Here is a 23,563-nt window from a genome sequence, read left to right as displayed (position 1 = left end):
ACATCAGGGGTTTCGGGCCGGCAGGAGGCCAGCAGGCTGAAGATAAACTACTTTGTTGAATAAAAATAAGGCTTAACCCTCTGCAGAACTCTTTACTGCAACGAAACGCAGACCGATGCAGAGAGAGAGGCGTCCAAGTGTGTCTCTGGCGATGGAAAGATTTGAATAACAGACTGCTGGGAACATTTCAGCTCGACAGAAACTAAAATGAAAAGACGAGTGGTAAAATATTCTTCCCTGAGATCGTCTCTCCACCGAAGCTCCAGTGGCTCTCAGAGAGGAAGCAGTCGACTTCACACTGAATTTCTTCTACATTGTCACCAGCTGACACCTGGTACTAAACTGTGATCTGACTCCAGATCTGCTATCTGGATAAAGAACAATCCATCACAGCCTTTACATTTACACTTGGTATTTACATGTATTTCTATGTGTTCTCTTAGTCTGCATCGGGATCAGAGCTCATTTTTCATGCGCTCTATGCAGAGCAGGCAGCAGGTGGAGAGGTGTATGATATAGAGGAGACAGTGTGCTCTATCAGTTTTGTAGGAAAATACATAACGCTAATAAAGATGTCGGCAAAACTGGCCAATCACCGCTCCTTTGTGTGCATATTATAAAGAAAATCCACCAATCAGACTTTCAGATTCAAACTTTTACGACAACTGATGCCAAGTGGGAGGGGGGGGGGGGGCAGACCCGGGATAACTTTGACAATAATTTGAAATAACATTTTTAGAGCTGCGACAATTAATCGATTAATCAATTAGTTATCAACTATTAAATTAATCGCCAACCATTTTGATAATCGATTAATCAGTTTGAGTACGTTTTTAAGAAAAATAAGTCAAAATTCTCTGATTCCAGCTTCTTAAATGTGAATATTTTCTGGTTTCTTTCCTCCTCTATGACAGTAAACTGAATATCTTTGGGTTGTGGACAAAACAAGACATTTGAGGACGTCATCTTGGGCTTTGGGAAACACTGATCCACATTTTTCACCATTTTCTGACATTTTATAGACCAAACAACTAATCGATTAATCGAGAAAATAATCGACAGATTAATCGACAATGAAAATAATCGTTAGTTGCAGCCCTAAACATTTTAATAACATGATATTCCCAGATGTTACCGTCAGCCCCCTACTATGGACTGCATGATAAGATCGCTGCTTACAGTTGATACCAGGGCAGTAAAGTGTATGGGACTGCCGAAAACCATTGTGCAGCACTTCTGGATACAAGCTACACTGGCCTAAAATGAGGTATGGTAGGAATATTATTTGAATTTTTTTGTTTTTGTTTGACATCACACCTAACATTACCATTCGGTTCAATGAGATGAACATTAATTTGATTATTTAACGTGATTTTGCATACATGAACCATATCGTGATATATATTGCTATCAAGAAAAATCCTTATGATTATCGTGATATTGATTTCAACCATATCGCCCAGCCCTAGACAGAAGCAGGTTTGTTTCACACCAACGAATGAATGAAAACTCAGAGCCGGTTCTTATAGACGATGCTTTCACACCTGGGAGTCTTCTACTGTTGGCAAATAACAGAGAGACTCAGTAGAGAGAGAGAGACTGGCTGAGAAACAGGACCGAGTCTGTGATGTCATGTGATTATTCCATTTTATTTACTTTATCTTTATCTTTTTTTAAATTTATGATTTTATCGTGGGTTCTAGATAATTCTTGTTTGTTCTTTTCATGTTTGTGCTTGTTTGGTCCTGCTTGTAATATCAAAGCACAGAGGGTGGTGGACTGTTACCAGAAGATAATAGGTTGTCTAAATACCAAAGACTGTGGTGTAGAATGGCCACAACAACAGGATGTAGAATTGCATTAAGACATTGGAAGTCACCCACTGTTACTACCTTTGATGAATGGATGGAGCTAATGTTTCGCACGGCATCATATGAAAGGATGACTTATAGAGTTGCTGGGAGAGAGGATATTTTTACCGAGGTGTGGGGTCACTTTTTGATGACAACTGAAAGGACCAAGATCTAGATAAGGCTTTATCCTCCTATTTTTATTTTTTATTTTTACTTGTGGCATGAATGTTTTGTTTTGGTTAGTTTTTATGTCGTTTTTCTTTAAGAATAGTAATGTAAATCTGTTAGATGGTGATGGTTTATACCATACTGTACTATATTGTAAGATTTACGCAAAAACATCAATAAAAAAACAACAACAAAAAAACAAAACCAAACACAGAGGGTGGTTGAGTGGGCACAGAGAGCGTCCCGCACACTGAAGGTCCCAGGTTCGATCCCCCAGGTGCCCGCCCTGCTGAAGTGTGTTTGAGCGAGGCAGCGAATCCCACACAGCACTGAGGCTGACCTCTGACCTCCTGCTGGGTCAGGGAAGGTGAAAAGGAGACTTCCCCCCCTCTGGGATCAATATCACACACACACACACACACACACACACACACACACACACACACAGGCAGATGCAGCGGACTGACCGTGGTAGGTTCGGTTCCACATCCTCCTGGTGACGGTCTTGCCCGGCGGCCGGCCCCCGGACGCCGTCATGGTCTCGTTCAGAGCGTGTGTGTACAGCATCAGACCGTCGTAGAAACCTCCGGAAATAATGTTCATCTGGAAGACAGGAAACAAGATCAACACACACTGGACTCAGGCTCTTTTAGGCTTTTTTTTTTTTTTTTTTACCTCTATTGTGTTGATCTTTGTATTTTGTATGATCCTTACTTACCTATTTTATCTTTCTTACTTTTCTAATATGCCATTTTATAAGTTGATCATTGTGAAGTGTTGGCTAAATGTTATAATTTCTGTTGTTTAATATTTCTATTTTTCATTATTATCCTTACCTATTTTTATCTTTCTTTCTTTCTTTTTTAACATAATTTTACCAGACAAATTATGTATTTTTTGTGTTTTATTTATTGAATTTGCCTTGTGTATGAAATGTGCTAATAAATAAAGTTTGCCTTGCCTTTGCCACGCGTTTTGAATCTGGATCTGAATAACTTTATTTGCAGAGCGTCCATGTGTCGACGCTCAACAAGCTCGTCTCCACCGCTGAACCTTTCACCGTCAACAGCCAATCAGCTTTCTGCGCTCCTATGATTCCCTCCTGATGTGATTTAGTTTCATGAACAGCAGTTTAAAAACGAGAAGTAGATTCCAGCTGTTCAAAGCTTCCCAGTTCTCTTATTTTAAAGACGACAGAAAGAAACGTCTCAGACACAAAGCTTGGAGAACGGCTGATCCATTGTTGAGGTCGATGGGAAGCACTGAATTGATTTATTGATTTTATTGATTTTTTTGATTATCTTTGATTAGCGCTTGCTAGCTAGCCATTTTAACGCCTCAAAACAGTGTAACGTTATGAATACAAAAGCAGCAAAAAACACAGGATTTGCCCGGATAAAATCTTTGTAGCTGCAGATTTACATAGAAGCAACTGAAGCCTCTGCAAACAGGTGGGGATAACATATTATGCTATTAAATGATCAGGGTGCACAACTGCACATACAGCTTTTGGTCTAGTTCTCAAATATGATTTATGAATTGACGTTGCTTTTCAGAACCGATCTATCGGACAGCGACCACTAAAGAGGCTTCATTGTCATTTAGTCACACGCTGCCCTGTTTTGTGAAAGACTCATGGGAAATCAGTGCAACAAGAACGTGCGTAATATGGCCCAACTCCAACTGCCAGTTCTTATTCGCGCACGCTTTGAATTGCGCTTTACAGGTTAATTATTTACCATTAAATTAGACCATTAAATTAGCAAAATAAAATGACAAAAATCGGCCAAAAAAAATCAACCGCCGATGGACTCAGCCAATCGCCGATAGCTGATGTATTCGTCCTATCTCCCAACCCTACTCTGCACAGCACAGTAATGGGACCGCCAGCTTAATTTACTTCACTACAATACGGAGAAAATTGCTGACAGCCCCTCTATCTATGTAAAGCCTTGGAATAAGCAGCACATTGTCTATTTCTGACGCAGATCTGCTACAGACTGAAAGAGAGACTGATTGCATTTCAGTTGCATTTGAAGCAGGGACCATTAAAAGCTGGTGCTGATGTCACTCAGCTGTACTGGAAGGGCTGGTTGGCGGGTCCACAGACAACAAAGTGTAATGGCCGTCTTGCCGGCACTTAGTGTAAAATCAATGCATCATTAACCTCGCATTACCTTCCCCGCTACTGGCTGCTTCTAATGTTGAGCTGAGAGTTTAAGACGGAACACGCAGGAGGAGACCAAGTCCAACCTCAGCCCAAACAAACACGACATTTTCACAAACTGATGGCATGGCACAAATGTGTGTAAAACACAGTGAGGGCAAGAACAAACTATAGGTTGTCATGTTGGAATCCTTATAATCTTTGTGAGCAATCCAGTTAAAATCACAATGAAATGTAAATTAACTTTCCCACTTGTTAGCTAATTCAAATGCCAAAATAATTACACCAACAAAAATGTAAACATTTCTATTTTCTCATATTTTTATATGAAAATTTCATTACTTTTTCCTCACAAGTGCTCAAAATGTCCGCCGCCCAGTTCTAGACTGTTCTGATTGGAAGGGCAATCAGAGGTTTGGGGTGGGCAACTTTTTATTCATATCACAATGTGCTGAACTTCAGTCTACAGACAACAGCTGTGTGTCCTGGCAGTGTGCTTGCCAGCTAATTTAGCTAGCTAAGTAGCTTAAAACCACCAGCAGCAAAGCTCCTAATGCAGTGCAACAACACTACAACAAACAATATGAACTGATACTAACTAATACTGACGACTCAGAAACCTCCACTGTGTCGTGGGACAGCATGTTTGCTAGTTAACGTTAGCTAACTTAGCCATGTTACCTAGCTAATGTTAAGTATCCGAAAACCACCATAATGCAGCACAACACAACAACAAACAATAATCAAAAGTGATAATAACAAATGCACACAGACTTAATTATACATTTTAAATCAAATTACATTTCCTAGCTAAGTGCAGCCTACTCTCTTCAGTTTTTTGCTACGAGCTAATCTCTGAGCTCAGGTGTAACAGACTGGTGTTGTCTCTGATATTTATCCTGTCCAACCAACCAATCAGATATCAGCACAATTTGAAATTGTTGATGCCTCTACAGCACAGGCAACACTATTCAAAACACACAGAACTTAACCAGCCATTGGGTGGGCAGAGCTAAAACTTGAGTGTGCGATGGGTGTGTTTTGCCTTTTTCTTAATTAAAATGAATACATGTGTTGAGTGAGTGTCGTCACCCTCGGGTGCTTGAAAGTGGTTAAAACCTCATTGTAGATTTTCAAACATAAATGGAAAACAATGAGAGAAGAAGTTTTCTGTATTTTTTTTTTTAATTCCTGACTAACTTTCTGGAGACTCATGGCCTTCGCCCAGCAGGGCCGATAGCTTATTAAGCCACAGTGAAAGGTTGAACCAATTATTCTGCCGAAGCCTGCTGATATTACAACAAACCTTTCACTTTCCCCTCAACTCCCTGCAGTTTGGATCTGAATCTGTGACCGGAGCACAGTGAAGATGCAGCTTAAATTATAATACGCTCGTGATTTTGTTCTGTCACTATATTCAGTACTGTCCTTCCACCTTGAAGCTCATTATCCTTTTTCCTCTCCACTGTTTCCTACTTACTGTACCTTTGTGAGATATTTAACATAACAGTCAGGTTTCAAAAGGTTTCAAAGACCCAAGTATCATAAAACTCATTCCGCGCATAAATGACCATGGAAATTATTTTTCATATTAATTTTATTGCCCCTCTACTGTCTTGTTTGATTTTATGCTGGTCTGTAAACCACTTTGTAAATCGAATTAGAGATTAGAAAAGTGCTATATAAATAAATTTACGGTCTTCTCTCTTTTTGAGTATTTAAAAAAAAAAAAAAATTTATAGTTTTAAAATATAGTCTGTGCTACACTTATTCTCAGTAACCTTGTATGTATACATACTTATATACTTAATTTAATTTTTTTTTTTTTTCATTTTATTTTTGTACTTTGTCTTGCTTTCCTGTGTACAAATGTGCACTTTTTATGTTTGTGATTCATGACTTTTAGTGTTTTTAATCTAAAATTCTGTGCTGTTTTCAGTATACATTACTGCAAGAATGAATTAATAAAGTCAAATCAAGTCAAATCAGCTGGTGCAGTGGAGCAGCTCAGCAGAAGACTGTGGCTGTACTGGGCAGCATGCTGCTCTTTTAAAAGCTGCAATAAGCAAAATTTCCTGACCACTAGAGGGCGACAGAAACCCCAACACAGTTGTAAGTAACACACAGCAAAGCCACTGCACTACAGAGGCCTACTAAGGACAAACCTAGCAAAGCACCGTGCATAAATGCTAACAGCTAAGATAACTGTACCTACAGAGAAGTGTCACCAGTTACCAGTCTCACTTTGACAGATCTTTCTCCTGCTGAAGGTCACATGTCCCACAATGACAAGTGAAGAGGCAGGTAGCAAGTTACAAGTTTAACAAGTTTAACAAGTTTAATAGTTTAACAATTTTACTAGTTTAACACAAGTTTACTGGTTTAACAAGTTGACTACTTTAACAAGTTGACTACTAAACTAAGTTTACTAGTTTAACAAGTTTAACAAGTTTACTAGTTTAACAAGTTTACTAGTTTAACAAGTTTACTGGTTTAACAAGTTTAACAAGTTTACTGGTTTAACAAGTTTACTAGTTTAACAAGTTTAGTGGTTTAACAAGTTTACTAGTTTAACAAGTTTACTGGTTTAACAAGTTTAACAAGTTTAACAAGTTTAACAAGTTTACTAGTTTAACAAGTTTACTGGTTTAACAAGTTTAACAAGTTTACTGGTTTAACAAGTTTACTGGTTTAACAAGTTTAACAAGTTTACTGGTTTAACAAGTTTACTAGTTTAACAAGTTTACTGGTTTAACAAGTTTAACAAGTTTACTAGTTTAACAAGTTCACTGGTTTAACAAGTTTAACAAGTTTACTGGTTTAACAAGTTTACTAGTTTAACAAGTTTACTGGTTTAACAAGTTTAACAAGTTTACTAGTTTAACAAGTTCACTGGTTTAACAAGTTTAACAAGTTTACTGGTTTAACAAGTTTACTAGTTTAACAAGTTTACTGGTTTAACAAGTTTAACAAGTTTACTAGTTTAACAAGTTTATTGGTGCTGCTGTGTGGATATTGGTTTATATCATTATGTCTGAGTTTTATTGTTCATTTACACCATTATACAAAACACACAATAGACAAGGAAATTCAAAAAACAACACTATCATATATATCATTATGTCTCAGTGAAATCTCCACATAGCACACATTAGTTTCAGGATTGGTTTGAAGGTCTGATATCGCTTATTGCAGGTTTAAAGGTAAAAAAAAAAAAAAAGAAAAAGCCCGGAAATTACAGAAGTCATTATGCGTTATCTGTCTGATTACCTTTAATGAGGCTGCTGACATGTGTGGGTGGGATGGCTGGGCGGGGGAGGGAGGGATAACGTGGAAAAACAAAGGTGTGAATATCTGCTCTTATCGTATCTGTTAAGACTTCTTGACTTCCAAAAAAAATTAAAAATTTTAAAAAAAAACATTAGAACAGGCACTTCAATCAGCCGGTCCAATCTCATCTGATTCAACATCAGGAGGGATTGAAGTCTCTGTGACTGTCAGTTTGAAAACACACAGACAGATGAGTTATCTGCTCTGTGTTATTTTTAAATCCCTCCGTTTGCTCCATTCTTCATTATGTTATGTTTTTCTTTGATGTATCCTGTTATCAGGCTCAATTTCTCTCGAGTGTGTATGTGTATGTGTGTGTGTGTGTGTGTGTGTGTGTGTGTGTGTGTGTGTGGGAGCAGCAGGCTGAGTACTGCAGTGTCGAGCTCTCTGTCTGTTTAATCACATTAGTTTCCCTCAGCTGTCTGTCTGCTGCTGATTAACTGGCTTCAGAAAGCTGCCAGGCAACCAGCCTCCTTCTCTCTCTCTCTCACACACACACACACACACACACACACACACACACACACACAATAATGAGGGACAAACTGGAGTTGCATAACAAGTTTGGATGTCAAAGTGCTCAGTAACCCAGATGTAATAATTGGTGGATGGCAGTTTGTGTTAAAGGCCCAATATGTAACTTTTCCGCATTAAAATGTCTAAAAACGACTAGATCTATGTTATATATTTTGTTGAGTTGTGTACTTACATTATCCCAAATGTTTCCAACAATTTTCAAACCTAGAGAAACCCGTAATTTTAATCAAGGTAACGGTCTGTTTATTTGGTTGCCTGTCATGGCGTCACATCTTCTTTACCCTGATGATCATCTTGTGCGCATGCATCGGCGTTGTGGTCGTCCGCCAGAAGCTCTGTCATAAATTGACTTTTTATCCATTTTAAAGCCACATTTTTACGATATACTTTTTAGATCTTGGTCGTTTTTAACTATATCTTTTAACCGGATGAAGGATTTTAGTCATCGGACGTCTGGATCTGAAGTTATCAGAGAAACAAGCTGAGCAAACGTTAGCGGATGCTCTGGACATCCTCTGTCTGCCGAACAGCATCAGAGAAACAGCTGATTTTTAACGTGAAACTGCTTTATTCAGTGTTTTTACCGGTTTTAATCACCGGGTCCGTTTGTTTTGGAGAGGAGGAGACCTCTGCGGATAATTCGGCTCCCGGTAAAAAACCTCCTGAACGATGAACATTGAAGGAATCCTGACTGGGAGAAGCTGACTGCAGAGCACCGTCTGTCTGAGAGAAACCGTGCGGCAATGGTGGTTGTTTAACAATGAAGACTACAACTCCCATGATCCCACGCTACTTCACGACATCATCAAACTCTGTCTTTTGTTATTGTTTTGATTGAGAGACCCCTAGCGGCAGGAAATTACATATTGTGCGTTTAAAGCTGCAACATGCAACTTTTTTCACAATAAAATAACAATAAATAGAATCTATTCTACTGTATCAGTGCGTGTCTGTCTGTCTGTGACGCTCTGTGTTCAGGCCTGAATCCCCCCGTTCGCTTGAAATTGACTTTTCACAACTTTATCTAACATGATGGATTTGTCCGTCTCTTCTTCTGTGGTGTTCATATCAGTTCAGAACACATGAAGAAACAGCTGAATGTGAGCATCAGTCCTGTCATCTGTTTTCTCCTGGAAACACTGCAGAGTTCAGAAAAAAAACCACTGCACATGCTGGCTGTGAACGCAGCCTAAGTGTGTGTGTGTGTGTGTGTGTGTGTGTGTGTGTGTGTGTGTGTGTGTGTGTTTATTTTAAGGGGTCACACCTGGTTTCTGTGTATTGTTTCTACTCCTGACATCTTAACTGTCACTGATGTGTTAGACATTCACACACACACTCACACACTCACACACACACACACACACACACACACACACACACACCTATCTCAGGGCTTTATTAGAGGGGCTTTGGAATTTGCAGTAAAAGTTCTGTTGTTTATTTGAAGACTTTATTTCCAAAATACTAAAAATCATTATTAAATATCTTCAAAATCACAAAGGTCCGGTCTGTAAAAGTGTCTCTTTTAGCCTTTAATTTAATCAAAGACTTAAGTTACTGACTGCCCTTTTGAAAATACCATAATTTATTTGAATTTAGTATTTGCGTCAGAGTGTGTTGCTTTTTTGAAACGATGGAACAAAACTCTTCAAATCCAAACCGTTAAATCATCAAAATGTAACTCTGCTCATTTGTGATCATTTACATGACCACAAACCTTCCCCAATCTGTTTATTCATCCCTTACTGTTTAGTCAGGTTTGTTGTTTTGTCTGGCTTTGTTTTGTTTTGTCCTTGTAATCTCGACATCATTGTAAATGAGGGCCACCCTCAATGATTTCCTCGAGAAATAAATAAAGGTTGAATGAATTCCCCTGATTGTTTTCCTCTGAGGAAACAGAGGGAAAAATCACTTGTGTTCGTGTGTAATCACATCAGGGAGCGAACTCACGGGTTACTGGACCTGTTTCACACACACACACACACACACACACACACACACACACACACACCTCATCACTGGAGATGTGACCATTAAATTGGCAAAATCAGATTTTCCACATTTCCTTGTTTGTTTAATACAGCTGAGAGAGAAAACATCATTTCTGCTCTTGTGATCACATTAAGAGAAAACTAACAGAGTGTTATCTGAGGAGCTGATGGATGAATGAGTCTGTATGATGCAACGTTCACTTCATTTCAGTGTTTCTGCTTTAGAAAACTAAGACACAGCGGCTACAGAATGTATTTATCCCTCTTGACTCTTTGCACATTTTCTTGTGCTACAAAATTAGCTCAAAATATTTTGGGATTTGTGGCAACTTTCTAGCTAGAGTAGAAATTGAAGAAATTGATTTCAAAGTATGAACTTCCAAAAACTGAAAATTAAAAAAATTTTGAAACTGTGATGGTCAAGAGTCTCATTAGTGATTACTACAGCAGAATAACATGGAGCTGATATCACCATTCATGTTCCTGACACAACAGACGGATTGACACATTTTTGTATTGAGATGTATTGAATTTTGATATATCGTCCCATCCCTAGTATTCCCTCTGGATTAAACATGTGATCCCATAAACTAGTCATCAGTTTTTGTTTAAAATAAAATGTATTTTAATAGAAGACTGCTGTCCTTGCTTTCCTTCTCACTATTTCTGCCTCTTTTTGTATGTAGGCTATGCATATATCTGTGTGTGTGTGTGTGTGTGTGTGTGTGTGTGTGTGTGTGTGTGTGCGTGTGTGTGTGTGTGTGTCAGCTGCTTGCAGCAGGCATCATGTTGAAATGACAGGATAAGATCACCGGACTAAATTAGCTTCTCTGAATTGAATTGGTTCAGTCTTCCAGCCGCTCTGCTGCTGTCAGACCTGCACACGGTTCACAAAATGAAAACAGCTAATTTGCATAATATTTTCATATTATTTCATTTATATGTTTATTTGATATTTTCCAGTGTTGAAATTGTCGGTCGGATTACGTTTAATAACCGAATTTGCTGCATTCTTATTAAATCCTATTTGTTTTCCTTTGCTGTATCTGCTGCTGTGACAACCCAGCTTCCACACAGATCATTAAAATTTCATCTAATCTAATCTAATCTAATCTGATCTAATCTAATCTAATCTAATCTAATCTAATCTAATCTGATCTAATCTACAGAAGTGGTCTGTTTAAAGAGAAAATTGTATAGTATTAGAATATTGCTTTAGTGTTTTAGTCTTTATTTGTTTTAGTCATTTTAGACACTAAAGAACTAAAACAACTTGGCCGATACTAATCAATTATTAACTATTACATTTTTTCATGGAAGTGTTTTCTGACGGAGCTCCGCCGATTTATTCACTTCAACCCAGCTGAGGGAAACACACCTAATTTACAGTTTATTTTTTTGCGACGTTTGTTAATGTAGCCATGTTTTATAAGTGAACATTTTGTTTGAATTCAGCAAAAAGGGGGGTTAAGTACGTTCATTTTCCTGTTTTTTTCTTGAAACTTACCCACCGCCGCTTTAAATTTGCTTAAAATTTGCTTGACAGTCTGCTTTTGGACACAGTGCTGCACCCAAAGCATGCATTAACATCACTGCAATGATGAAACATGAATTTAAGCTTGTTGTGCTGCACTTGCTGTAAGTCATCCTGGTGAAAGAAGCATCAACCAGTTTGTCTACAGTACTGAAAGTGTACTTTTGTGCTTAATGATGTGTAAAATAATTTCCGGTCCATTCTGCATATCAAACTCACAGCTCTGCATCATAAACCCTGGTTTCACTTCACCTTTAAGGACATACGTGTTGATGTTGATGTGGAGTGGAGTGGAGTGGCACCCCCCCCTCCCCCCACACACACACACACACACACACACGCTCCTCACCAGTGAGTCCTCCACAGTGTAGTTGAACATCCTCTTGGCGTCAGTCTTCAGGTGGCTGACGAACTCTCTGTACTCCGGGTTCTGAGGCTCTCGGTACGTCAGGATCTTCACACTCTGGAGACACGAAGAAAAATCAAAATATACATTTATTTATCCTGTTTATCCTGCTTAACATTCATACAGTTGCACACATTTCAACCTGGGAGCTAGAGTATGTGTTTGTTCTATATGTTTTAAATACACGGCCCATTAAAAGTCTGGGGACACTGATCTTTTGAAAATGTTTAATACATTTGCATTCTTTGTTGGTTTGCAGTAACTTAACCCTATTAAAAACTAACTAGGTTTAGTTTGAGAAAAAAAAAATCATACATGCAAATACTTGTGATGATGACACTAAAACAATTAAACTATACATTCATCAGAAAAACCTCCTCAGCAGCTGTACTGCTGCTCACACTTAACTTCATGCCGACAGTCAGAGACGCTCTGCCATGAAAAACCTTCTTCACACCAAAGACACACTTTGATCAACATGGAGCTCCAGATCCAAAGTATGGAGATATAGATATTTTATGTTAACAAAAGCATTGTAGGCAGGTGAGATGACACCAAACTTTTGACACACGGTGTATATGAAGACTTTTTTTTTTCCAAAATGAGATGCCAACCACTTGAAAAAAGTGATACCTACTCCTACAAAATGATTTTGAGTCATCTGTGAAATATTTACTAATGAACTAAGTTACTCTACTCTGAAATCTATTCAAATTGTACTGTTATTTCCACTTGTCATATGTCTCTACTTATTGTATCTTACCTATTTAATCAATGTTTAGACTGATGGAATAAATGTCTTAGGACCATTTAGTAGTACTTTTTAGGGTCTTAGGTTAGTCTTAGGTGTTTTGTAGGTTGTAAATGTTACTGTATAATACATGCACTTTTTCAAATCTAGACGTGTTAGTAAAAATATATTTTAAATACTATCTGCTTAGTGTCTGGGCCCCTATTCTCCATTATGCCTCATATGATTGTACTTGTGATTTGTGAATAAACTGAACTGAACTGAACTGAAGTAAAGGGAGCAAATCTTTCCCAAACGGCTGTATGGTGTTTTGGAATGAACGGCTTCACTTCTCTCTACTTTCTTATCTATTTAAAGTAAATCTAGACTAAACCTCAGTGGATTCCTTTCCTGTGAGAAAGCAGCTGAACGTTCCTGGATTCTCTGAACCTGCTGCCTCTGTAAACAGGCAGATGTTATTTGAGTCCAGTTCCTCTGTTGTCTTTTGTCTTTGTGAGCAGCCATCCACATCACAGCATCCTTCATCTTATTTAACCTTTATTTACCCAGGCAGGGTTCGCTGAGCTCCACCTTCCAGCCTCACACTCATCCACTTCAACACATTTCCACCTGGAGGCTGCCCAGTACAGCCACAGTCTTCTACTGGTGGCCACTGGGAGCTGCCCAGTCAAGGGTGTGGAAATGAACCTGTGCCCTTCCAATATGAAAGAATATTTTATTACTTTCATTAATTTTCTCAACCATCTTTTAGGGTTCTACTGAGCTCGATGCTCTTTCCCAGCTCCACCCTGCCTCACATTCATTCACCTCCACATATTCACACTGGCAGCTGCCCAGTACAACAGTCTTCTACTGGTGGACACTGGGAGCTGCCCAGTCAAGGGTGTGAGAAGGAAGATGTATCCTCCAATATGAAAGAGGATTTAATTGTAAAGTTTTCATTACTTTCATTACTTTTCTCAACCTTTGGGTTCTACTAAGCTCCATGTTCTTTTCTGGCTCCACCTTGCTTCACATTCATTTACTTCCACACATTTCCACTGGGAGCTGCCCAGTCAAGGATGTGGAAAGGAACATGTATCCTCCAATAAAAAAAGATGATTTGATTACTTTCATTACTTTTCTCCGCCATTCTTTAGGTTTTTTTCTGAGCTTCATGCACTTTTCCAGCTCCACCCTGCTTCACATTCATTCACCTCCACATATTCACACTGGGAGCTGCCCATTACAACTATAGTCTTCTACTGGGAGCTGAACTGGTATTCTGGCACAACTTCAGCCACTAACAAAGTGCATGGAGCGGGCAGGTAACAATGGAGGAAAAGGAGATTTCAGCAACACTTGCAGTATTGAGAAAAAACGGGTGGTATGGTATCTGGATAGTCCAGTGCTGAAACGCAACAGTCCAGTTTGCTGTTAAAATGCAGATGTCAGATTTAGACTCTGTCCTGCCTCAGGTTTGTGCTGACTTCATATTACAGAGATGAAGCCTTTACAGAAGCTGTTTACAGCAGTTAGATGTGTTAGCATGTCCGCTAACAGGCTACGAAAAAAGCTCCTTCGCTCAATTCTGATTGGTCGTCCATTTCCTTTGCTTTTTCCTCCCCTTTTGTGTGAAATTGGTAGCGATATTTAACAGGGTTTCTCGCTTGTGTATGAAGTGAGACGCAGGAGTGTTTCTAATTTTGTTCCCCAACCTAGATTTTCCCAGCCAGTCTGGGGATTCAAACAAGTGTCACAACCTCTCTAACCTCGAAACTACCGACAATCAGTTCTTTGATAGTTTTGTGTGTGTATGTGTGTGTGCATGTGTGTCTTCATTTCTCTCCTGCAGTCTGTAATTCTCTATGGATCTAGCGAGAGAAAATGAAAGTACTTCATGGCAATGAGAGAGAGAAAGAGAGAGAGATGGAGAGAGAGAGAGGGGGGGGTGGAGGAGAGAAAAGGTACAAGAGCCAATTTGTCGTTTCATCTGCCCGACAGCGCTCTTAACACCTCAGACAAACACTGGGAACAGAGGGAAAGCAGCTAATAATTGCCTTGGGGAGAGGTGGTGGTGGGGGCGGGGGGGTCGAGGGGTCAGCGGAGAACACAGTCGATTTCGGATATAAAAGAGATGGAGATGAGATGAGACAGTAAACACTCCAGAGGAACCTGGGAAATCAGGTTCTGGGACTGAATGATGTCGGATGTTCAGTGATGCGAGAAAAACAGCAGCCAACTTGACCTGTTGTTATGAGCAGAGACCAGAGGGTTCGAACCCTCCACTCTGCTGAAGTGTCATCGAGCAAGACGCTGAATCTGTAGCTGACCCTGACCTCTGACCTCACTGTGGAGGGGGGCAAGAGAAAAGAGAATTTCCCCCAAAGGAGAAATGCTTCAGATTTTGTTGAGAGATTCAGAGAGTCTGGTGTTTCCCTCGTCAACGGCTTGGAAGAAACAATCGAGCCAAAAATTTGAACCGTTTGGTTCAAATTTCATTGTTTTCACGGTTTTTCATTGCCGTTTCGTCAGAATAGATTTGTTGAGATCACCTCCTTAACCAACATTTTGTCTTTGCAAAATGGAACAACATTCTTGGTAAAGTTGGTGAATCTGCTGGCTAACCATGGATGTAGAGGCTAACTGGCTGTAGCATCAGTGTGACTGAAGTAACGTCAGAGCAGCCGGATACGCCAGTCACTAGTGATCGGTTCAGATACGCCGGTCACTAGTGATCGGTTCAGATACGTCGGTCACTAGTGATCGGTTCAGATACGTCGGTCACTAGTGATTGGTTCGGGGAAAATCAACCCCCCCACACAGAAAACGGCTAACAAGGAGGAAATCTCAGGCTGAATAATGGAGTGCAACCAGATGGACGTTCACTCTGAATATCAGGCTAGTACACTGATGGTCCTGGAGGAGAATTTGTAGTATGGACAGTTGGAGAAGTACACCAAATTTCTTGTTATTCCAACTTGCAGTGTGGGAGATGACCGGTTTATTAATGGTTATCAAATGGTTATCAATCAGTATAACTTTAAAAAAGCCAGAACAGTGGTGAGGTGCACCATTCCCCCAAGTTTTGTCAAAATCCAATCAGTGTGGGGGCGTCCTGGTGGCTCAGTGGGGGATCCGGCCCAGAACCTTTGTCGCATGTCATCCCTCTCTTTCTCACAGTCTTTCCTGTCTCTCCTTGGAACTGTCTAACAAAGGCAAAAAGCCCCACGGATGGATAGAAGGGAACTTGCGTCCTTGGTGGACTAAAGGATTGACAGCACAGCATAAACCAAATTATGGGACATTTTAACAGATAGTAAGGCTGCGTTCACAGCCTTCATGTTCTGAGTGCTTTATCTGAACTCTGCAGTGTTTCCTCCTTCAGTTCAGTTGGTTTGTCCAGGTGAGAACAATGACCTTTGAACTCTGGCAGCACCAAATAATGGCACAGAGAGTCTCAGTCCTCTAACACAAGAAGAACTGTGGTGCGGTTCGATAGTAGTGAGAACATAATCCAACCAACTACAGGAAACAACCTGAAAAGGCAAGGGTTTATGGGTAGAAGGAGAAGGAGGCGTCTCCTCATGCTTAGAAAGCCTAGCAGAACAAAATGAAGTCTGGACTGATGCTCATATTCAGCTATTTCCTCATGTGTTTTGGAGATGAACTCTTCCTAGTTACCTGGAAGGCCTCCTTGGCGATGGCGTCGTCCTCGTCCCCCCTGGCCCATGGCTGCCTGTGCTGGGAGTTGAGGCTGTCTCCGAACACGTCGATGTAGAGGAAGACGTACTGCTCCTGAGGAAGGCCCTGCCGCCGGAAGTTCACCATCAACTTCCTGAAGACGTCTGGAGAGCAGCAGACGAAAACCACTGGAGAGGGGAGAGAGGAGGGGGAGAGTCGTTTTAGACAGTGTAGGGGAGCTACTGTGAAAGTCTACCAGGTACTTCATGTTGGAAGAAGTGGAACTACAGCAAAGCTACCTCCAGAGAAATATAGCTTTGTTAGTCCATGGTTTCGGCTTCTCCTGTGGTTTTGTAGGTTAACGGGTAGAGCAAGGCACTAACACTGCCAGGGTTAGTGGTTCAATTCCCTAAAGCAAACCACTAATGCTGCCAAAATTAGGGTTTCAATTCCCTAAAGCAAACCACTAATGCTGCCAAAATTAGGGTTTCAATTCCCTAAAGCAAACCACTAATACTGCCAGGGTTAGAGGTTCAATTCCCTAAAGCAAGGCACTAACACTGCCATGATTTGGGGTTCAATTCTCTAAAACAAACCACTAACGCTGCCAGTGGTAAGAGTTCAATTCCCTAGAGCAAACAACTAACACTGCCAGGGTGAGGGGTTCAATTCCCTGAAGTACACCACTAACACTGCCATTATTTGGGGTTCAATTCCCTAAAGCAAGGCACCAACACTGCTATGATTCAGGGTTTCATTCCCTAAAGCAAACCACTAACACTGCTAGGGTTAGGGGTTCAATTCCCACTGTGGCTGTATGTCTATGTCATGGTACTTGTAAGAGTTTTTGTATTGAAGTGTCCACCCAGCAGCATAGTGTACGTTATGTGAACACTTTTAAGAGAGACAGATTGACATGACACATTTACAGCAGCATTGGGAATCATTAGAGGCCAAAAAATATCGGCAAGGTGCCACAATATTGACCCAAACCCCGTCACTGCAGCGTCACCGCGGCTCCGGACGATGGCTCGCCGCAGGACCCTGGGCGCTGAATGTCATTTCATTTCATCCGAGTGAATTCAACATCCAATTAGGAGGGAATGAGCACTTGGTTTGTTTATCTGTTTCTTCTCTGGTGAAATGGCTCCTCCGTGTTTTGTGTATTAATGTTGTTTATCCACAAGCAAAGAGAGAGATGAAGAAAACAGTGATAATGTTGTAGTCAGGCTGGACGTGTGCTGCAGGTTTACAGATAAGTGACATGGTCGCCCACTCTGACCCAGACAGCTGGAGGCGAGATTAGCTGCCACCTCCAGTGCTGCTGATTACACCGACTCATCTGTCAATGGAGACATCAATGGGATTTATTAGAGAGGCGTGTGTGTGTGTGTGTGTGTGTGTGTGTGTGTGTGTGCGTGTGTACCATTCATTTTCTATGGAGCAGCCACTTAGGTGTTTCTTTATCTTTCTACATCTTTACATCAACCATCCACTCTCTCTCTCTGTGTTTGTGATACGTATGAATGTTTTGTGTGTGTGTGTGTGTGTGTGTGCGTGTGTGTGCGTGCGTGCATGAAATGGTCTTCTTGGTGTTCTTCTGATGTGGGCTTTCTGAGAGCATCAGCAGTTCAGTCCCATAGTTAAACGAAGAAAAATCCATTAATTCTCTGAGGAAAACAGTCTTTTGTGTGATTTTATATAAAGAAACAAACAAAATCAATATCTTATTGATGGACTTAATGTACAAACCACTTTAGTTAAGAAGACACCGCGAACCGCACTCGGGCTTCATCTTGTCTCAAACTGATTTCCATAGAGAGTTGATGTCAACATCACACCCAGTCATATTCACAATATTTCTCAGCGTTTAAAAGAAAGCCTACGTGCTCCGACTGTTAATAAAACATGTTGCTGTGGTTTTGAATTTAAAAGACTGTCTTCTCCACTTACACCAAGCCCCTGGGTCTAACATCAGGGGAAATCTGCATTAGCATGGCTAACACAATTTGTTTTTCTTATTCTCCTTTATTTCTTCATTTTATTTATCTGATTGGCTTTCATTTATCATAGTGTTATTGCCTGGAATGCATTCTGTACAGTAAGTGTTTTGAAAAGTGTTTCTTACTATTATTATTAGTAGTGGTAGCTGTAGTATTGGCATTAGTATAAGTGTTGGTATTGGTATTAGCCTTAGACAGTGTTCACATTGGACATTTGACATCCATCACATTCACAGACAGTCTGCGTTGCTGTCAGCGGGTCCAAACCTTTTGAAGCAATCTGCACAAATTTCATTGGGTTACGATATTTTCACACACTGTGCTCCGTCAATCCATGTCATCCATCAACACACAGGTCTCATTGAAATACATGGGATGTTTTTTGTGTTTTTTTAACGGATCACAAATGCTCATTTGAATAGCTCCTTACTATTAGTATTAGCATAAATATTAGTAATAGTATATTAGTTATAGTATTAGCATAAATATTAGTATTAGCATTAGTATTAGCATAAGTATTGCTATTAACATTAGTGTTAGTATTAGCATGAGCATTAGCGTTAGTTATAAGTACTAGCTTTAGTATTAGCATTAGTGGTTGTATTAGCATTAGCATCAGCATTTGTTATAGTATTAGTTACTTAGTATTAGCATTACTATTAAAATGAGCATTGGTATTTGTATTAGTATTAGCATTATAATTAGCATTACTATTACTATCAGCATTAGAATAAGTATTAGTATTAGTTTAAACATTAGTTTTAGTATAAATGTTAGTGTTAGTATTAGCATCAGTATTAGTTTAATCATTAGTATTACTATTACTATCCGCATTAGACTGAGTATTAGTGTGAGTATTAGTGTTAGTATCTGCATTAGTGTTAGTATTAGAGTTAGTGTTTGATTTGCTTTTGATTTTATTTGGATCTCTTGTAGCACATTGGCTAATCAAGAGTCCACATTAAAAACATTTAAGCATACAATAATTCATAATAATACAACACATAATTGTTGACACACACATATCATATACATACATGCATACATACACACATATAACCTACATACATTGGCACATATCGTGTATGGACCTACATATATACACATATTCATCTACGTGTGTTCACATATAATACCAATAGTCTATAAACCTACTGACAGTGCAATACAATAGTGTTAGTATCAGTGTTAATGTTAGTATCCATTAAGGCTGGGTATTGGCAAGGACCTCACGATACGCTTGTATCACGATAAATTGCGATATGACACATATTGCGATACATTGCAATACTCTACATAATTTAATGAAAATTTAAAAATAGAGCTGAAAATACAACTTGCTGTGTACCACCTGGGTAGTCTAATATGTACATCACATTATATTGATAACAAATTGAGTCAAAACTATTTAATTCAAAGGGATTTGAGGGAAATTTAAGGACATTTTAAATCTGTTTAAAACATGAATAATTGTTTTTAATGTATTGATACGAGGGGCTGGAAAATCGATACAGTATCATGGAAAAAAATAAAAAATATTGCAATACTCAGCTGTATCGATTTTTTTGCACAGCCCTAGTATCCATATTTGTGTCAGTATTATTATTAGTATTTGTATCATTACAGTGGCAGTGCTTTGCTGTCCATATCTAGAGGCTGAAGGTCCAGACAGGAGTTAATTGGCTTCCTCCCAAAGCCGCGGCTCGGTGTCGTGCCACAGGAAGTCTCCAGGGGCGTGATGACATTCCTCTGGCCTGCCATTCCTGTCCCGCTGGCTCTATTGTTTCAGGGTTTAATAACCTCGGGGCAGGAAGTGAACGGTGAAACCACGGCAACCAGCCAACGAAAGCTAAAAGCGCTCTTCCGATACCGAGCTCAAAAATCCTTCGTCACCGCCGAGAGGAGTTTACACTCTGCCTCAGGTTTACCTGCCGGGCTGAAACCTCATCTCTTCAGGAAACACTCCTCTGCCTCCTGTGTGTGTGTGTGTGTGTGTGTGTGTGTGTGTGTGTTCCCCTTCTCTCCTCTACTTGCACTATAAATACAAATCTAAAAATACTCCTGACTTTCTACCTTTTCTCCCTGGCTCTGATTTCTTTACCAAACATGTCTCTATCAGGAATGATTAAATGTTTTAAACTGAGTTAATTGTTGAAGTGAAATTCAGGAGGAGGATGGCACTGAAACCAGCCGCAGCTGCCCACAGTAATGATTCACTCACCTGATCCCAAACCCTCTGATCACCTGTCCAACAGTAAATGACACAGAACTTGAATGGATAGAACAGTCATTCCCATTCAAATCAACTTTCCAGGATGGTCTGAGCGGCGGCCATCTTGCTGTGACCCGTTGGACTAGCTTCTGTATAAAGCGACTCACAGCAAGTCACTGAGCTGAGAGGTTTTACAGCAAGAACCAAAGCAGCTTCTCTGTCTCCTTGCTGCCATGGATTGCTAACATGCTAATGTTGACTAGAAGAGCTAGAGAGAGAAGTACAGTCTGTGATAAAGCTATGTTAGCCTCGTCGCTAACGTTTTCTAACAGACTCATCTGCTCAGTTCTCACAGTGTGACAGACTTTACAGCCTTAAGGCCCAAACGCACTGCAAGCGTCTGACGCACACGTTTTGAAGAACACCTATTGCTTTAAACGGCCGAACGCGCACCAGAAGTGTTATGAGGCGCTTCAAACTGCATTGACATCCCTACTCCGACCTTGTTTCGATTTTGGAGCGTCAAATGAGGACCCAGCGACCAAAGCTGTTTTTTTCTGCAGCTGCAGTACCTGTTTGGAGAGGACTCCGGTACAGTAGGTGGGATAGTCTGCCAGTAAACAAAGAAGACAAGAAGAAGTGATATGTAGCGGGGAACTGATAGAGGTTGATCAAACTAGACGGCCACCAAAAAAAAAAAAGAAACTAATGTTAGCCAGCCGACTTGAGGAGCAGCCAAAGCATGGACGAGGAGAAGCTCATCAATGAAGTCCTAAAACGACCTGTGATATATGACTGCAAACTACTGACTGTTTACTGTTACTATGGCAACAGGTGACAGCTGACGATAGCTCCGTTAGCTTAGCTTAAAATTTTATGAACAATACAATTGTAATTCTGCAATGCTAAAGGAAAACAACTACCACTGCCAACAGCTATACTGCTATAGATCTCACATGTCAGATACTAAAAATAAGAAAAATAAAAGCTTAGACCCTTGGTAGTTATGTTAGCATAACAGACCCACCCCATATCATCTATCATGAACGTTTACATCTACTGGTCATAAAACTTAACTTGCTACATAAACCTAACAACAGCAATTAATCAACATAATATAGAGTTATGATTAGTTAGACAGCTTTATTAATCCCCAGTGGGGAAACTCATTTGCCACCAAGTCAGCTCATACAGACAACAAACAAAAATAGACATTGTAATTCACAGTACACAACAAATAGATAACACCATAAAAAGCCATTTGAGACATAATTAACAGCTGAAAGGTACTATGGAACTAGACCACATCTAGAAGTGTTCATTAAAAGATCTGACCGCTGCTGGAACAAAAGATCTTCTGAGTCGTTCAGTAGAACACTCAGGCATCACTAGTCGCTCACTGAAAGAGCTTCTGAGTCTGTTAAAAACACTGTGTAACGGATGGCCTTCAAAATACAGAACCGTTTTTAGTTTGGCCCTTGTTCTCTTTCCTACAGTGACCTCAAGTGAGTCTGGGGTAAGACCAATCACTGAGCCAGCCTTTCTAATCATCTAAAGCTGTGCTTTATGTGACTTTCACCCACCTGGAAGAAAAAATAAAAGATGAAATGAGATGGCTGGTCCCCAGTGGCTTTACCGTGTTCTACTGCCAACCAACTGAGGAAAGCAGCAGCAGCACCAACAGTTCCCTCCTGCCTTATGTAACGTAACGCTATAGGCTACTCAAATAGAAATGTATAGAAAATTAATGGGGGGTATCTGTAAAGCACACAAACTTGTTCCTGCCTACATATAAATAGCGACCTTTTCCCAAAATACTGCTGGTTCTGTGGTGTTGGCATTTCAAACCTGATGCCTGCCGTGCGCCATAGGAGCATCAACTGACGCGCGTCAATTATCGCTTTCAGTGCGTTTGGGCCTTTAATGTCAGACTTGTGTTGTCACCATAGCAACTAATACTTAAAATTCTATAATCGCCATTTTATGGTGCACTAGCCAAATTATCATGGCAAACATTCAAGTTCTGTGGTAAATGAGCTCCAATAAACCAACATGCCGCTCTTTGTCCACAACTGCAACCTTCCTCCACATTTCCTATTCTCTACTATCTCTATGTCCAGGTCTGCCGAGGCTCTGGCGGGGGTCAGTCGCCGTGGAAACGCCCCTCCGGTGCCAGAACAACACAACCGTCAGCGGCTGCTGGCCGCATCACAAACTCCAGACCAAACTCCTTCAGAGTCTTCAGACCCCCAACCCTCCTTCCTTTTCCCTAATTTATCAATAAATCTCCATTTAATTAAAATGATGTCCTGCCTCATTAACTATTCATTCAGTGAAGATTCGGTCTTTTTCACCAGAGGAAGAGAGAGAGAGAAAAAAGAGAAAAAGACAAAAAGACAAAAACAAAATTATCCAATCTCCTCTACAGAACACAGATAACAGAATCACTGATTTGGGGGTTTTATCATGGAGGAAGACACACAACCCAAGATACTACGAGAATTACACAGAGATTTAAGTAAAAATAAAATTACTGACTTAAAAAAATACTAGTACACAAAGAAGCTACCAGAGGTGGGATGTAACAAAGTAAAAATACTTCATTACTGTACTTAAGTAAGACTTTAAAATATCTGTACTTTACTCAAGTTTTTCTTTCACTGAAGACTTTTTATTTTTACTCACTACATTTCAAAAGAAAAATCTGTACTTTCTACTCACTACATTTTCAAAACTCTCAGGAAATCATCATCAGAGGAACGCTCAACAGAAAACCAGTTTAGAACATTAGAAATGACTTGTTTAGAGAACGACTTTTACTTTTATACTTTAAGTAAATTTAAGTCCACGTACTTTTATACTTTGACTTGAGTAAAGGATTTGAAATGATACTTCAACTTCTACCAGAGTATATTTTTAAATGAGTATTTGCACTTTTACTTGAGTAG

General features: G+C 39.9%; 1 protein-coding gene across 1 annotated transcript in view; it reads right to left on the bottom strand.

The window, feature by feature from the left end:
- Window positions 1-2,488: 2,488 nt before the first annotated feature.
- The window catches only part of LOC139651925 (atrial natriuretic peptide receptor 1-like), a gene marked incomplete at its 3' end in the record, with an annotated part of 56,584 nt that continues 35,509 nt past the window's right edge, over window positions 2,489-23,563 (bottom strand). The window contains exons 2-4 of the mRNA XM_071528819.1: window positions 16,401-16,588; window positions 11,930-12,043; window positions 2,489-2,624 (exon numbers count right to left, since the gene is read on the bottom strand). Coding sequence (XP_071384920.1) covers window positions 2,489-2,624; window positions 11,930-12,043; window positions 16,401-16,588 — 438 coding nt within the window. The remainder of the gene's footprint in view (window positions 2,625-11,929; window positions 12,044-16,400; window positions 16,589-23,563) is intronic.

The sequence above is a fragment of the Centroberyx affinis genome, unplaced genomic scaffold, assembly GCF_046629955.1.
Source record: "Centroberyx affinis isolate AG114_WGS23_722 - 3 ecotype Tasmania unplaced genomic scaffold, CSIRO-AGI_Caff_v1 ptg001728l_1, whole genome shotgun sequence".
Taxonomy (NCBI): Eukaryota; Metazoa; Chordata; class Actinopteri; order Beryciformes; family Berycidae; genus Centroberyx; species Centroberyx affinis.
The sequence above is the reverse complement of the archived record's forward strand: the minus strand, read 5'-3'. Positions and strand labels throughout refer to the sequence as shown.